Source organism: Barbus barbus, assembly GCF_936440315.1.
Source record: "Barbus barbus genome assembly, chromosome: 18".
Lineage (NCBI taxonomy): Eukaryota > Metazoa > Chordata > Actinopteri > Cypriniformes > Cyprinidae > Barbus > Barbus barbus.
The window spans coordinates 16,574,419-16,590,508 of NC_136746.1; the positions used below are offsets into that span (position 1 = coordinate 16,574,419).

Consider the following 16,090-nt stretch of genomic DNA (forward strand, 5'->3'; position numbering starts at 1 on the left):
GGAACAAGAATCGTTTGCAGACTTTAGTTAGGACATGCTCAAAAATGATTGGTATGCCCTTACGGAGTCTAGCAGAATTCTACGAGCAACAAATGCTAAGGAAAACTCGTAGTATCACGGGAGATGACTCTCATCCCTTGAAGGTTTATTTTGAAGTACTGCCCTCTGGAAGAAGATTTAAATGTTCATCTAACAGATATAAATTTTCTTTTGTTCCAGGCTATTCGGTTTTGTAATTTAAAGTCTTAAGGTCTTTTTTTTAAGAATTTGACCCACAGTTGGAGTAAATTATATTTTATATTATTTTAAAATCTATTTTTAATTTTCATAACACTTAAGGACCATAAAAAAGTTTCAGTCTAGTGCATTTTGAAAAGTCATTTTGTGTTAACAAATATTTGTTAGTATACTATCAGTAATAATACCTTGTTTTCATTTTTGTTCTATCTCTTTTTTTTTCTTCCAACATGCAATAATTATAGGGGGAATTAATTTACAAGACATGCTTAATGTGGGGAGGTGATTTGATTTATGATGGTGTCCAGCTTGTTTTAGTTAAATGCTCATACTTTCCACTGGGTTGGAACCAGATGTAGTTCCTGCTGATGATTCAGTGCTGCATGCACACAACAGACAGAGCGAAGGAAAGACCTCACTACTTCAACACAACATGAGCTACCTACAGAAAACTCATTTGTTTTAAGGACTTATGTTGCTGTTTGTATTTGTTTGTACATATTTATAAAACTTTATGGCTGTTCAGGGAGACCATTTGAACCTCATTGCAATGGAATGTAAGTCTCTCTCCGTTTCTAAATGGTTTTTAGTTTCTAATTCGGGCTCAGTGTCGTGTGGAGACTTCCCCAGACAGTCTTTGTTCAGAGAGCTTTTCTGCATGAAATCAGTCTTTGAATTGAATGTTTATCTCATAATCTTCTGATCTGTACACATGTATATTTTTATGTATCTACGTTTCTCTAGTTTTTAGAGTCTGTTTCTGCTTTTCTGTATGATGGTGTCAGATAACAAAGGAGGACTCTTCACTCTTCTGTCTTTGTCAGTGTTTTAGGTTTACTTTACAGAGACTCTCTGAAAGACTTAGTTTAATCTGCATTAATTCACATTGAGAAAATTAGGACAAGATGGCTGCACTCATCTCAGAAAACTTCAAATTTGTTGCGCTCTTCTTCAAAAGTAAAGATGTCATGATTTTCAATGGCCTTATCGGTTTAGGGACAGTAGCCAGTCAGACAGCATACAATCTTTTTGCATTTAACTGTCCGTGTTCACCAAAGAAGAATTACCTGTATGGCCTGACAGCCATTGGTGTACCAGCTCTGGCTTTCTTTGTCATCGGGTTGATGCTCAATCGAAATACCTGGGACGTTGTGTCAGAGTGCCGCACCAGAAAATGTCAGAAATTATCACTGTCTGCTGCTTGTGCTCTGTTGGGCTCCATTTTGGGGAGAGCAGTTGTTGCCCCCATCACTTGGTCAGTTATTTCCCTCCTGAGAGGAGAGGCGTACGTCTGCGCTTTAAGTGAGTTTGTAGACCCCTCTTCTTTGGATCATTTCCCTCCTACTACAAAGACTCCAGAGATCATGGCCCGGTTTCCATGTAAGGATGTACCTGCTCCATTTATGAACTACTCAAGAGTGATTGAACGCCAGCTGAAGTATGAATCCCAGGTATTTATCACTGTAATATAGTCTTGTGATAGTCCTTAATTAAATATACACTTCTAATTTCAATGGGCATTTACTCAAATGTATGAAACGTATAACCTTTTTTTTTTTTTTTTTTCTTTATCTAGTTGTTGGGCTGGTTGATGGTGGGAATCATCTCCCTCTCTGTTTTTCTGCTCCTCTGTATGAAACACTGCTGCTCTACCCTTGGCTATCAGCAGGAGGCGTACTGGACCCAGTATCGTTCCAATGAACAAGCTCTTTTCCAACGTACAGCTGAAGTACATTCTAAATACCATGCTGCTGAATGTGTCAAGAACTTCTTTGGCTTTGTGGCCTTGGAAAATCAGGAGAAGCAGCTTCTAGAAAACTGCATGGGAATCAAGAGTGTCATTCCAAGAATGGAGTGGAACCGCGTCACAGGGGTTTACATGTACAGAGAGATTGAGGACACTCCGGTGTACAGCCGCTTAAACAAATGGGACATGTACACAAAAGAGAATAGCTGTTAAGTGAATGAAAACCATTTTGTGCGTTCTCTTTTAAATGTTAATTTTTTACATTCAGAATTTTTTATTTATTGTTTTTTTATTGTTGTTGTTCCTTCATGGTAAACATGCTTGAGTATTATGTTGATATTTTGTTACTGAAGGCTGTAATTCAGAGTGTTCAGTTTCTTCCTTTTTTAAGAATAATATGAGCTGTTTTAGCTTAGTAGAGAGGCGACTGTTTTTAGCGTCTGTTTTAAGAGACATGATGTACTCTCAGGTTGAGATGACCTCTTGTTATACTTTGCAATAAAGTGCATCTGACAATTTAGTGTCTAATGAATTAATAATAGTGCCCACTAAAACATATTTGCGATAACAAAACACAATAAAAAGTATGCTTTTCCACAAAGATGGAAAAAAACTGTCCAGATGACATTATTAACTACTACTGACATGTAATTTATGTATTTTAAGAGAGTTAGCAGATGCTCTTATGCAGAATGACCTACAAAAGTGCATTAGCATCATCACATATGAAACCATTGTGCATATTTAAAATGTATTTTAAATACATTTATTTTATGCTAAATATACTACAAATACATTTACATATTTATATACTTAATAAAAATACCCTGCAATACCCTTTTGGTATTGGAACAACTAATTTTGTACTTAATGCACTTTAATTGTACAGAACTAAAGTCCAACTAAAGATACACTGAAGTATATTTTGATTTTGCTAAAGTGGAACTATTGCAAGTATACTACAGGTACACTTTAAATATCTTGCATTTAGGTCGATATTATTCAAAGATCATACAGTCCTCAGTATTGACATTAAAACATATTTTAGGCTCAATATTAAGAAATGTGCATTGTGCACAAGTGGTAATCCAAATAAAGTTTAATTACATTTGTTTTACCAAAATCATTTTTTCATTGCACATTAGGTTTTTTGTAGTGGAATAAAAATCTTTATATTAAAATGTTAATCATACTAAGAACAACATGGTTATATTAAGAACTGTTTACCGAAACTGTGGGAGGGTACAGGAACTTTGACTGCTTTGAAAGCTGGAACGGTGTTTTGAACTTGATTTGAGCAGGGATAAGAAGCCATGGAGGGGGCACAGCAGAGATGTTACATGGGTATACTTGGGAAGGTTGAATATCAGCTGGGCAGCAGCATTCTACATGAGCTGCAGAGGTTTGATTGCACACGCTGGGAGGTTGGCCAGGAGTCATTGCAGTAGCTGAGACAATAGCAGATTGGTGCCTATACCACAGTCTGGCAAATGCTTTGCAGGAGGAATCTGCACGATATGACTATTGTTAGTATGGAGGTTGCAGCTGACAGCTCATTGTCCAGTGTGACACCAAGGTTCTTGGCTTTCTGTGTGGGTGAGATGGTCGAGTTGTCTATTGAAATGACAAGGTCTTGGAATGAGTGTTTCTTGGCTTGAAGGAACAACAGCTTGGTTTTTGATCATTTCAGCTTCAAATGATGTGCGTTCATCCAGGCAGAGTTTATTGCCAAGCACGCAGTGATTTGTGAGGGTACCTGGTTGTCAGAGGCTAGGAAAAAAGAGGATCAATAGAGCATTGTTTAAATGAAATTGCCAGTTTAACAGAAGCCATGAGAGGTGATCACATGGTAATTGATTTGCTGTACAGGGAAAATACTGATCTTTGTTCAGTGGGGTTGTTGATGAGGTGAAGTGAAGTCCTTTCATGATATCTCATCATGGGCCCTGTTAACTGAAGCTGAGAAACATTTGTTGGTTCACAGTTGCTGGGTTTACATCCAGTGCATTAGAAGCAACTTTACCAATTAAATTCTTAAATGTGCATCAAAAAGCTCACATGACTGCATAATTTGCTCAGAGAAGAAAATAAAAGATTTGATTTTCATATGTTTAAGAAATATTCCTGGCTGAATTTAGTTCAAGTTAGTTAACCACAAGGTTTAAACAATATGTTAACATGATTTTTTTGAAAATTGCTTATTGCTATTTTGTATAATGTTGTATCAATTTTTTCAACTTTGTTGGTATGACAATGCATTGTCATAAACAAAAATAGTCTAAACACCTTTAAGCACAAATAATACTCAAAACCAAAGAATTTCTGAGAAGAATTCAGTTAATTCTTTAAATCAATAATAATTTAAGTGGTTTCATAAAATTACAAGCTTCACATTTCTTTAAAATCATCCACAAATTTGCCCCGTTTCACTTTAATTGTGAAAAAAGGTAAAAGTGCCTTTTTTTAATTAAAGACAACAAGGCTAAACATTTTTGTCAGTCAACATTATGCCACAAATTCTATCGATTGAGCTTAACTTGACATCTTCATGGACATTTAGCAAAAGCACCTTTTACATAACTCTCTGATATTGTGCAACATGAATCACCAGTTGCATATTTCCTGTCTTACATGAGTTAAAAACAATCACTAAATCTCTTGACTAAAACTGTGTAATTAGCTGTGTTTTGTTTATTTATTTATTTTTGTAGTGACGAAATTACTGGCGTCACTGCTTCTGTCACATGTTCTTTTTCATTTTTTTACTATACGGTAGGGTTGCTCTCAGAGTATCCTTTGATTCTATTCTATTCTATTTTATATTTTTCCTCTTGCTTCACGCTCTCACTGTTTTCCCTCTATAGTCTCTTGCTGTTTTGGTGACTGCCAATCAAGCAAAGTGAATCAACCCTCATTCCCCTCCCAGCCTTGTCTTACACAGACTCATCAGGGAGAGTCTGACTCGGCCTGCCTGTCTGCTTGCCTGGCCACTGTCACCTCCTAATAGCCTTCAGCTGGAGAGAAGTAGGATGAAGAGAGAGAGCACAGGATAGAAAGGGAGAGGAGGAGAGCGAGGAGGGGGCGGGCGAAAGGAGAGCTGTGATCCAGACAGCGAATCACATGAGCAGAGATCTGTTTACAAACTGAGCAGGAGAGAAGTCATCGGCACCATTACGTGGAGGCAGGGTTGCTGGAAAAGGCAGCAGGAAACACACAGGAATCTCATCAATTTGTCTGGAAAATGCATTTTATCCTTTGTGTCTCTGTAGCAGAGAAGCCAGACCAGATGGTGTGAGGAAGACAGCTTTGAATGAGCTGCATTCACAAGCTCTCGCTCTGACGGCTGTGTGCCACCTCTCTTCCTCTTCCTTTGTTACTGGGGAAAAAAAGGCTTGATTGTAACCTGAGGGTGATAATCTTGAGCGAGAAGACTAGAGGAAAGTGGCTGACGGCAAGAAGGGGTGAGCCTTGTGACAATGTTTTGAAGATAGACAAAGAAATCTGTGACTCTCTGTAATGTACATGGTCTCTCTCACTGTTTTGTTATCGTGACTCTACAGAGAGGTAAAAAAATGAAAAAAGCCAGTGACAACAACTTCACGTCAAGCGGAGGTATATGGTGATCCATTGTCGATGTCAAAGACACATTGCAGATCTTTCATATTCTGTGCTGCCGCTTGGTTTTGGATCATGATGCTGGAAAAATAGAGTGCATGGTGTTCTTTTAACTTGCCTGCGGTTGAACAAAACCTTTTTGATACCAAGAAGTAGGTGTTGATATTTGTTCCCGTGTTGACACAGGTTTCTGACTTGGCTTTGTAAATGTTTCAACACAAAGAAAACAAAATCGCCCTGCCTTCCTCCATACGCCAGTGAGGAGCTGGTGGGTGATCGTAATGTGTTAAATAGAGGTGCTGAAGATTTTTCTGGTAGGAGTTTTGGGAGTCTAAAACTTGTATTATTCATCTGGTTTTGAGTAAGGGGATCGGCCCACTCCTTTGGCTTGGTTTCAACACTGTCTCCTTGGACACAAGTTACTGGATCGTTTGGTATAGCGGAGCAATCTAGCACCTATCCAGTGGTGTAACAGTGAGTATGAATCATAACCCCCTCCTCATCTTCCCTTCATTTCTAGTGGCTACATAATCTGGACAGCTCCATAACCATGTGTTATTCACAGAGCCCCCGACCCTCCCACTGGCTTTCTATCAATGTTTAACTAAAATCCTTCTTATATTACTTCCACCCCCTCCTTCACCTGAAAACCCAATCCCTTTTACCTTTCTCCTGGTTGGCACACTCTCTTCCAAGACCTGAACTTGTGTGCTGCCTAGAGAGACACACTATGTGTCTGTATCTATTGTGTGAGACACAATATTGTGTGGTTTTTTGGCAGCGTTTGACCCTGAGGTCAGTTATTATTGTTTTCCCCCCAAATGGCGCTTCCTGGCTGGGTTTGTGAGGCCTTCATATTTCTTGCCTCCCCCTCAACCCCTCACAGAAAGACCAGATGGTGGCTTTATGGCAGAAAGGGTGCACCACTAGTGTTTGTCTTTCTGCACAGACTTGGTCAGGCTTCACTCTCATTGCCAAACGCTCTCTTGCTCTTTCTTTTGAATCCACTTTCAAAAAGGAACATTGAGATGTTTACGAGTAACTGCAGATTGCACTAAATAAATACAGTTGTAATTTATTAAAGCATACTGAAGAGCACGTGTGTATAAATAGCCAAGCACAACAACAGCATTCTTTTTCTACTGTCAAATAATTTATACATTTAATTAGTTAATTTTATTAATTTTTTGTAGCCAAGCACAACAACAGTATTCTTTTTCTACTATCGCTACACTTCAGCACAATGGAGCATTTCTTGTCTGCTTTTGTTTCAATCGGCAAGCACAGTGCAGTGAAGTGTGGATGTCTATTCTTTATGCTAACAGTGCTTGGGTCTATAGCAGTTTGAAAATACTGAAAATACATGCTTCAGAAAACATTTATATTTTGTCAGAAACCCCAGAGCAAAATTCTTTGTACTAAATTATAGAGGCAACTGGTTCGTTTTGGATTCAAAGATGACCGTTTCACTCTCAGATACAACTAAAAGCATTGTAACATCATGCTGACTGGTTTTGTGTTGCTATTTACTTGTATTGCCTTAGGGTATAGGTTAAACCATTGTTGTCTAAATAATGTTCACTGCTCTGGAAATTCTCCCATGTGTGATGAAATAGCTTGAACCCGAAAGTCAACATGGTACACTTAACTTAAGGACTTTTGGAGGACTTCTACAAGACTTGATTAAGTAAATAAACAGCTAGCTAGCTAGCTTGCTAGCTAAATAAAAACACAAGATGACAGTTTTTCCATCACAACAAAGTATGGTTAAATCAATACACTGCATGAAAATTCAGTTGAGTTTTGTTTGTGCATATTAACAGCTGTATTTTGCTGTGATTTAAAAATTACATAATAAAATGTATTGACATACTGTTTTTAGACATTATAAGTAGAATTTTTACCCTCATAACATTTATGAGGGACAGAACCCAGGTGCAATCTATAATAAACTGTACAGTAAATAATAAACTTTAAAACATAAGCTATTGCACTTATATGTTGAACACATCATCTGACACCACTGTGACATCTCTTGTTTTTCAGTTTTAAAAGATGTATTACAGTGAAAAGTTCATGCTGCTCAGCGAGGTCCAACAATGAGAGCAGTGTTACATGGAGTTGAGAAACACGAGGACAGTCCACAGGCTCACAGTATGCAATATGCATGCAGGGGCCACTGAGAAGCATACACATGAGAATCACAGTGATGTGTGTTGTCTTTCAAGGGTCTGACAAAAAGAAATATGCGACCCACTCGCATAACAGATTCATAACGTATGAGTAATAAACAATGTCTATGCATTTATTCCATTTCAATTGTGTATTCATTTTAGTGATTAAAAAGGATGAGCAAAAATAAATCCTAAGCAGTCTTGAGCTCCCATGACTCCCACCATAAACACGGTTCATGGTTTTGTTTGTTCTCTTGCAGCATGCCTATGTGACGCAGATTAACAGATTACAGACAAGTTCTGCAAAATGACCAGAGACATCACCGGTCGTCTTCCACTCAATGTCTATGTCATCATTCTTGGGATAGGACTCTTCATCTTCATGTTGAGCATGATCTTCTGTTGCTACCTGTTCAGGTATCTTAAACTATATAGCAGTTAGTAGTTTCTACAGTGAAAGTGTTGTGGATATTTTCATAAAATGGCTGTATTAAGCATCATATAGCAAATGTATTTATGTAGCATTTTATTTAATAGACAATGGTACTTCATAGTCCTTTCCATAGGCATAATAAAGAAAGTAAAAATGTAATTAAAGTCCATTTCAAATTATCAAAAAGGAAAAACAGAAAAATGAAATTTAAAATGTAATAAGCTGAATGTATTAATACAGTGCAAGTACAGTACATCAAACTGCTGTAATGAAAGAATGTGAATGAAAACAGATCATTTTTAAAATATATAATACTACATTTTTCTCACAGATTGAGGCGACAGGGCACACAAGAACAATATGGATATAATGAAGTAATTTATTTATAATATATACACACACACACACACACACACACATATGCATATACTAATTATAAACAATATTAATTTTCTTCTTACAGGTCATTCTAAAAGGTCCAGGGAAAAAACTGAGTCTTCTTGGAGTAAGAAACTGTCAAAACAATATCTTTAGTACTCATTTCTATAATTTACTCAACCTTATGTCATTTCAAACCTGTATGACTTACTTTATTCCGTAGAACACAAAACAATTTTAGGCAAAATTTGCAAGCTGATTTTGGGACTATCCATCACTCTCCTATTCCTTATATAAAAAAGCAGCTTGAACATTCTGCTGCATAATTTATTTATTTTTTGTTCCAGCAAGGTTTGGGATGACAGAGTGAGTAAGAATTAAACTTTTTAGCCATCTATATTGTTTTACCAATGTACGGAACGATTGCAATTGATTAAATTAGAAAATATAAATAATGAAATAAAATATAAATAAATTAGACAGCCTCTGGCTGTCTCTGTTTATTTCATCTACTCTCTTTCACTCTGCAGCAGACCTGTGCAGTCTGCCTGGAAGAGTTTCGGAGCCGGGATGAACTAGGGGTTTGCCCCTGTTCTCATGCATTTCACAAAAAGTAAGCTCTTTTACCATCTTGTCACATTACCCAACATTTCTCATCATGTTTCTGTATTCTGAAAATAAAACATTAGGATGCTGTAAACACTGATTGATGCTTTAAACTCTGAACATTTAAAACAACACATTCCTTCGAAAACATTCAAGATTCCTGTCACACAGAATGTTGTTAGAGGCACTATAACAAGAACCACAAATTAAGATGTCAAGGCACAGCAACTTAAATATGAATATAAGCCTTGAGTAACACCTGTCAGACTTTTTGGTTATTCAAATAATCCTGCAGTTTCAGCGTGTCATCTTGTGACGTGGCCATAAAGCACTTGAGTCTATAGATAGCTGATGCATAACAAACCCGTCTCTCCTCTTTTCACTTTGTCTCCTGCTCAGGTGTCTGGTGAAGTGGCTGGAAATTCGCAGCGTCTGCCCCATGTGCAACAAGCCCATCTGCAGGCTCCAGCCAGATCCTCCGCAGGGGGCCGAGGGGCCCCAGAACCCCCTGGAGGTGTGACAGAAGAGGGATGTCGCTGCTCAGAGATAGGCAGGCTCTCACACACCTAAGAACAGCGTTAAAAAACACCACACTACTGGGGCAGGCGGGTGGATGGACAAGTCCCAAATACACAACAACCGCCCCTGTCCACCAATCATCAGATTTCTCCTGCATAGATGGAGGGAGGGAGGGGAAGCGGGATTTTCCCAGTGGAACTGAACTGATGTGCCGTATTGTTGGTCATAATGTAGCTTGCAGCAAGATAAATTGATGCCTTGTGGACTCCAAACAGACAAATATTCAGAACAGGACAGTTGCACAAAACATGAGGTCTGAGTTGACACTGTGCAATATTTGTGAATTTACAGAAGTCCTCCTCTAAGAGAGACTGTGGTCATTATTACTACCATAAAGAGTCATGTTTAGGAAGGCCCAGTTACAGAATCCAAAGTGAGGAGCAGCTCAGTGGACTGAGTCCTGACCTTAAGATTCAGTGCGCTCATCGAATTTTACTCTTGCCAATATTTTGACGTTTGACACTCATAAATGTGTTTGTTTAGAGTCAGTGAGGTATTCTGAGTGCTAAAGGGAGCTCATGGTCTTGATGGGAGCTCACGCTGTAATTCAGAAGCCTCAGAGACAGATTGGACGAAATTCGGCCTAATTTGAGTTAAGGTGGATGTTTTGTACTGTACATTGCTCTCAATAAAATGTAAAGTGTCTGTGATGGAACCAGTTTTTGTGTTCATTCACTAGTATGTAAAATATTTTTATTTTCCAGATAACGTCTTTACTTTAGAACTCCAAGGATTAGCAATATTAGCAATTTATTGTTAGCAATAAATTGCAAATGACTCATTTGAAGATATGATCAACAAGTTTAAATGAGGTCTATGTATATATATATATATATATATATATATATATATATATATATATATATATAATGTATGTATATTACACACACACACACACACACACACACATACTATTGTTCAAAAGTATGGGGTCAGTAAGACAGCAGTACTTTATTTAGCAAGGATGCTCATTAAATTTAACTAAAGTGGCTGTTAATGCAATTATGTTACAAAAGATTTCTGTTGCAAATAAATACTGTTCTTTTGAACTTTCTATTCATCAAATAATCCTGAAAAAAATGTATCGCTGTTTCCAAAAATAAAAAAAATTACCAGCAAAAGAGATTGCTTTCAAAAACATTACAAAATCTCTGTTCATATTCAGAGGTAACAGTACTACACTGAAAATACTTTTCTAGGCCTAGAAATGACCTGTTGGTGTAACCTAATGTCAACCAAAGGTTGATTCAGCATTTTACTGTGTACATTTCCCTTTAAATCCTACGGTGGCCGAGAGAGCTCAACAAGCTGCACATGCAAATAGAAAAATCACCAGCAAATCAGGAAAACATCTTCATCAGTTTGACAGCAGGTGCTGCAAATGTTTACAACGCAAACAAATAAAGAAACACGCTGCAAATGCTCACAACACAACCAAATAAAGAATTTTATTTGCAGCGTGTTTCTTTGTTTGGTTGTATTGTGAGTATTGGCAGTACGTGTGTTGACAAATTGATGAAGTTGTTTTCTTAATTTGCAAGTGCTTTTTTCTATTTGCAGCGTTGAGCTCTCTCAGCCACTAGAACATTGCCTATGACTCAATGCAAAGCAACAAATAGGAAGTCATGACTTGTGGATAATTTAATTTTCTAGTTTGAATTGCTCTGAATTTCATATGTGCTTATTCCTAGTCCAATAATCTACAAAACACAGTGATGAAAGTCTTGTTATTCTAAAAAGCTACACTGATGAGCTTTCATAATCTTTCTGACCCATGAACTTAGAAGCATCTTGGGAACACAGGGAGAGTGATGGACTGAGTTATTAGGGGCCAAGCACCGAAGGTGCTTAGGCACCTATTGTAATCGTTAGAATTCTTATTATTATTATTATTATTATTATTATTCTTCTTCCGCCGCAAAGTCAATGGCAGCCCATAGAACCAATTGCGGGAAAGTTGTACAATTTGGCACACTAATAGATGATACTGTATATACTAATCACACCAAATTTGGAGTCTCTAACTCAAACTCTCTAGCGCCACCACTTGTCCAAATATTCAATTTTGAAATGCTAATAACGTTTAATTCGTAAGCCACAAAATTCAAATTAAAATTCCTCTGAATCATTGGCTCAAGCCGAGTCGACTCATGTCCAAAATTCAAAATTCGTAAGGTTTAGTTTTTTCGCTATATTCAATTGTTCGTAAAACCTACTTCATCGAACTCGTCCTAGACGATTTGTCCAATTCTCACCAAAATTGGCTCAGATCATCTACAGACCATGGAGGGCAAAAGTTATGCAATTCAAGTCGATTCGTCCAAGCGTTCTCGAATACCACACTAACGAATTTGCCGAAAAGCACGCAAAAATGGATCTGAGGCTATATCTCCGCAAGGGTTTGGCGTATTGACACGAAACTTGGTGTATCTTATACCAAGCATGAGCTGAGGCTACGTGCAGTGATTCAGCGCTGTGCCACCTAGTGGTCAGGAGATATGAAAAATTCCTATTTTTGCTTATAACTTGTGAATGGTTCGGCCAAAAATCAACAAACTGGTCTCATTGGATTCGGAACATCATGCCGAGTCCAACCTTATCCAATTTTCCCATGTCAGCCATTTTAGGCGTCGGCCATGTTGAATTTTGTAATAAAGTGCTATATTTTACGAACGAATTAACGTATCGTTACAAAACTTGGTATGGGTCATTAGCACGACTCCCTGAAGGAGCCTGCGAAGTTTCGAAGCAGCGCCACCTAGTGGTAAAATCACATTTTCACATGCTTATAACTTTGAGTGGGGTTCACATATTTTCACAGCAGTCACCATTTTAGACTCCTGAATCGTAGCCGAGTCCATTGTTACCAAATTTGTCAGGTTTAGCCTTATGGTTTGCGCTACGTAGCATTTTTGCGCTTAAAAAACATCTGGCAATATCGTAGAAACCGTTACTCCGATCGACACGAAACCACCGTAGGAAGTTCGAAAACTTAGCGTCCCGGTAATTTTATCCATTGACCAATTGCCAAAATTTTGATCGTAAGTTGCACAAAAATGCAAACAAAGTCAACAGTCAGTCATTTTTTATCTACTTACACACAAATATGTCTATAACTCCAAAACAAAATGAGATATATTCACCAAATTTGACACGCAGATGTATGGGCACACTCTAAGGACACTTACAAAATTAGGTGGGATTGTGCCTCTTGGTGGCGCTATAATTGAACAAAACATGAAATTGTCATTGACTATAATGGAGATGGTTATTAATAGATTCCTTGGGTCATGCTGAGAACAGTTATACCAACGTTGCCATAGTCAGTTATCTGGTTTTCACATACCACAACAACGAATTTGAGGTATGATGCCAAAATCACACTTGAGGCTGTATCTCTACAATGCTTTGGCATATTGATACCAAATGATGTTGTGTGTGTCATTGTCACATCACACAGAACACATCAAATCGATTTGTTGATGGTGCCACCTGTTGGTCAAAAGTAAAAAGTCAATCAATCCTATTACTGCTAGTTTTAAATGATTTTTCACTCATTTGGACTGCAATAATCTTAAAATGGCTTCAATTTCTCATTTCTGCAGTTGGTCTGATGTTCCGTGCTATGCTTTGCTCCTCGTTTTGCTGCTGATGTGCTTGGCCCCGCAATTGCTGCTTGCAGCTATATTTGTTATTGTTCTTATAAAAAGGGGTGGGGGGGGTTGTAATATTTCTGAGCTGTACAGACTTTCTTGCTAAAATAAAGTAAATATCTGTTACTTGAGGATATCTGACATTTTGCCAGGATAAAATATTGCCTCTGAAAGTGGCCACTAATGACAATATTCACAAGACTAGCTTCACAGCTATGTCAAGATATAAGCATTTTATATGCATAATTACTGGCTTTGCTTTATGGACTGTAAACACACATTAGCATGTACTTACAATGCTATTACACTAGCTAGATCAGGGAGCTAACCACATGTTACCAGTGACTCACACAGCTGTGAAACACTTTCTGGTGCTCAAACTGAACACTGTGAGCCCCTCTGACTGCATGTGGATATTCAAAATAGAACCTTCTCCTCTCTGCATAAATACTTAAGAGGGAATTTTTATCTCATCAAGGAGGAAATGAAGGAATGTACTTCACTAAATGATTAAATTAGTTCTTGTTTGTGTAGTAAAATGAATTAAAGCAAATGAAAACAAATTACCTTTAGTAACAGATGGTGCACTTGGGTGTTTTCTTGGGCGTACATTACTCTTCTTGTTTTCATTTGCTTATGACGTTTTACAATTAAAAGCAGCGAAAATGCATTCACAAACGCTGAAAAGAGTAAACAGCACCACCTGGAGGTCAGAATCATGTCTGAATATATTCAGTCAGTAAACATTCATAAAATCGCTAAAGCATGTATCATACAAATAAACAAGACCTGTAGAAATACATGGAAAGAATGGAAAAAACAGTATTTGTGTAAATGTTTTAGAAGGAACCAATTCTGAACAAAAATTAGAATATCATCCAAAAATTGTTCTAAAAAATAACTTTTTTAAAAATAACACAGAACGATTAGCCGATCTACAAAACCACAAAACAATCTACTTGTCACTTGTTACAAACATAACATGAAAACGTATGTCATCCCAAAGAAACTAAACTAAAGCAGCCTCGTTCGCTATTTGAAGAATCCTAATGTTTTAGTAACTTTGGTAGTTTGCAGTGTTTTTATATGGACGGTAGATGGCGATATTTATCATAAAGTAATATAAACAAAGACTGCAGCAACACGAATAAGAAAGACTATCGCTTATAAATATCCACATTTTAGGTAAGACCTAATCGCAAATCGAGTATTTCCACTGATTGTGTATTAAGTGTATTTTTTTAGATGTGTTTTAACATGGGTTGAATTAAGATGAGTGTCATGAGACATGTGAGATTCAATCTCAAACCTCTCTCAGCTGCCCTGCTGCATCCCTATTTATTTTTAAATAACAGTGAAATTTACTGGGTTGCATAGTGGGAAGTATCACATCAGACGAAAATTTAAAATAAGGAAGTAACTAATTATGTAAGAATATGCATTGTGTTTTATCTGATAGCAGGACCATGGGGGGTCATGATGCTGGGAGCCAACACCAGTTTACAGGGATTGCCAAATATTTTAATTCATACACCATTACAGGAAGAAGGAATGTGCGTATTTTTAAATTGCATTGCAGTTTATCAAGACAGCTATACAGTATGTTCTATAACATTATCCCCTGTATAATCTAACTTTTCTCTGGAAATTGCTGTATTTTAAAACCAACAAGTTTCCTTAGTGGTGGTTTACAAAGCATACTTAACATATATTTTGGTTCCAGTGCGTTCTGGCCACTTATGCTGGCATTGCTGGCATTTTTCTATACTTCAAACTGAAACCGAAGAAAAAGAGGGCAGTTGCTGCAAAGTGATAATGAAAATTATTTGTGAGTAGCCACATACATTTAATTATAAATGATATATACAGTACATACACATTACACATAATAATTTTTGTAACCAAGCACAACTACAGCATGCTTGTATGATTTTTATGATAATAATGATAAATTATTAATTAAATGTGTTCATTTTGTTTAATGACAATTTTTGTTGTTGTTGTTTCTCTCTAGGTTCTTTGCTGTTATTATTATGCAGTGCAAATCTTTAATTGTCCCAGAGTATAAAAAAGCGATATCTCAATGTTAAAGTAAAAGCGACAAAAACTCTGTAACGCTGTTATGATTAAACAGTGCTGCTAAAGTAACATTTTCTTTTGCCTTTTTTTGTATTTTATGAAATCTGAAACATATTTCAGATTATTTAAATCTGTTAATATGTACATTGCATCAAATAAATATACAATACTTAAAGAAAAAAGAAAACAACATGTACATATGTTTCCATAAATAATAATAATTTAATATAAATTGATTCTTTTGTCTAACTGACTAGCTACAATAAGACGTTGCTTCATTGACCAGTTAAGATTAAACATAACTAGAAGGGAAAAAAGGTTCAAATAAGCATGAAATTACAAGCACCTTGCTTGACCTAATTCCAGAGACTAGCCTCATCTCACCAGATGCCCTATTTTGATGTGTTGGTGGGGTGGGGGTTAAATTCTCATCTTCTATGGGGGTCAGTGTTTACACAATATGCCTCACTTTCTGTATGACCTCATTGGTCAATATGATTTTTCTATAAATTTGATCAAAAATATCTTTAAATGTCTGTGTTTGAAGTCTGCAAACCTCAAACTGTTCTCCAGATAGAAGTGAACCTTA

At 37.0% G+C, this 16,090-nt stretch overlaps 3 protein-coding genes across 9 annotated transcripts; all 3 read left to right on the forward strand.

The window, feature by feature from the left end:
- The first annotated feature begins 583 nt into the window (after positions 1-583).
- On the forward strand, positions 584-2,498 carry LOC306884426 (calcium homeostasis modulator protein 2-like). The gene is made up of 2 exons (XM_079440260.1): positions 584-1,688; positions 1,814-2,498. The coding sequence occupies exons 1-2, from the start codon at positions 1,143-1,145 to the stop codon at positions 2,195-2,197; spliced, it is 930 nt and encodes a 309-aa protein (XP_079296386.1). The 5' UTR covers positions 584-1,142; the 3' UTR covers positions 2,198-2,498.
- Positions 625-10,426, forward strand: LOC306884430 (RING finger protein 122-like). 7 transcript variants are annotated; one of them, XM_079440270.1, is made up of 9 exons: positions 5,114-5,445; positions 5,545-5,596; positions 5,786-5,856; positions 5,962-6,073; positions 8,034-8,190; positions 8,538-8,580; positions 8,670-8,711; positions 9,115-9,197; positions 9,590-10,426. In XM_079440270.1, the coding sequence occupies exons 5-9, from the start codon at positions 8,081-8,083 to the stop codon at positions 9,708-9,710; spliced, it is 399 nt and encodes a 132-aa protein (XP_079296396.1). In that variant the 5' UTR covers positions 5,114-5,445; positions 5,545-5,596; positions 5,786-5,856; positions 5,962-6,073; positions 8,034-8,080; the 3' UTR covers positions 9,711-10,426. The 7 variants fall into 7 exon arrangements, with proteins under 7 accessions (XP_079296398.1, XP_079296392.1, XP_079296393.1 ...); XM_079440269.1 differs by having other exon boundaries at positions 5,136-5,445; positions 5,786-5,867; XM_079440267.1 differs by lacking the exon at positions 5,545-5,596 and having other exon boundaries at positions 5,112-5,445; positions 5,786-5,867.
- Positions 10,427-14,888: 4,462 nt separating this feature from the next.
- LOC306884188 (ATP synthase membrane subunit K, mitochondrial-like) lies at positions 14,889-15,235 on the forward strand (the record flags this gene model as incomplete). The annotated part of the gene is made up of 2 exons (XM_079439910.1): positions 14,889-14,975; positions 15,146-15,235. 2 exons carry the CDS (start codon positions 14,889-14,891, stop codon positions 15,233-15,235), a joined length of 177 nt encoding a protein of 58 aa, XP_079296036.1.
- Between the last annotated feature and the right edge of the window lie 855 nt (positions 15,236-16,090).

What these genes read in the sequence shown, in the direction of transcription:
- LOC306884426 (XM_079440260.1), top strand. Translation starts at nt 1,143, where the DNA reads ATGGCTGCACTCATCTCAGAAAACTTCAAATTTGTTGCGCTCTTCTTC. An exon ending in AGCTGAAGTATGAATCCCAG is followed by an intron (nt 1,689 to 1,813) that starts GTATTTATCACT and finishes TTCTTTATCTAG; the next exon opens with TTGTTGGGCTGGTTGATGGT.
- LOC306884430 (XM_079440272.1), top strand. Translation starts at nt 8,081, where the DNA reads ATGACCAGAGACATCACCGGTCGTCTTCCACTCAATGTCTATGTCATC. An exon ending in TTCTGTTGCTACCTGTTCAG is followed by an intron (nt 8,191 to 8,537) that starts GTATCTTAAACT and finishes TTTTTCTCACAG; the next exon opens with ATTGAGGCGACAGGGCACAC. An exon ending in AAAAACTGAGTCTTCTTGGA is followed by an intron (nt 8,712 to 9,114) that starts GTAAGAAACTGT and finishes TTCACTCTGCAG; the next exon opens with CAGACCTGTGCAGTCTGCCT.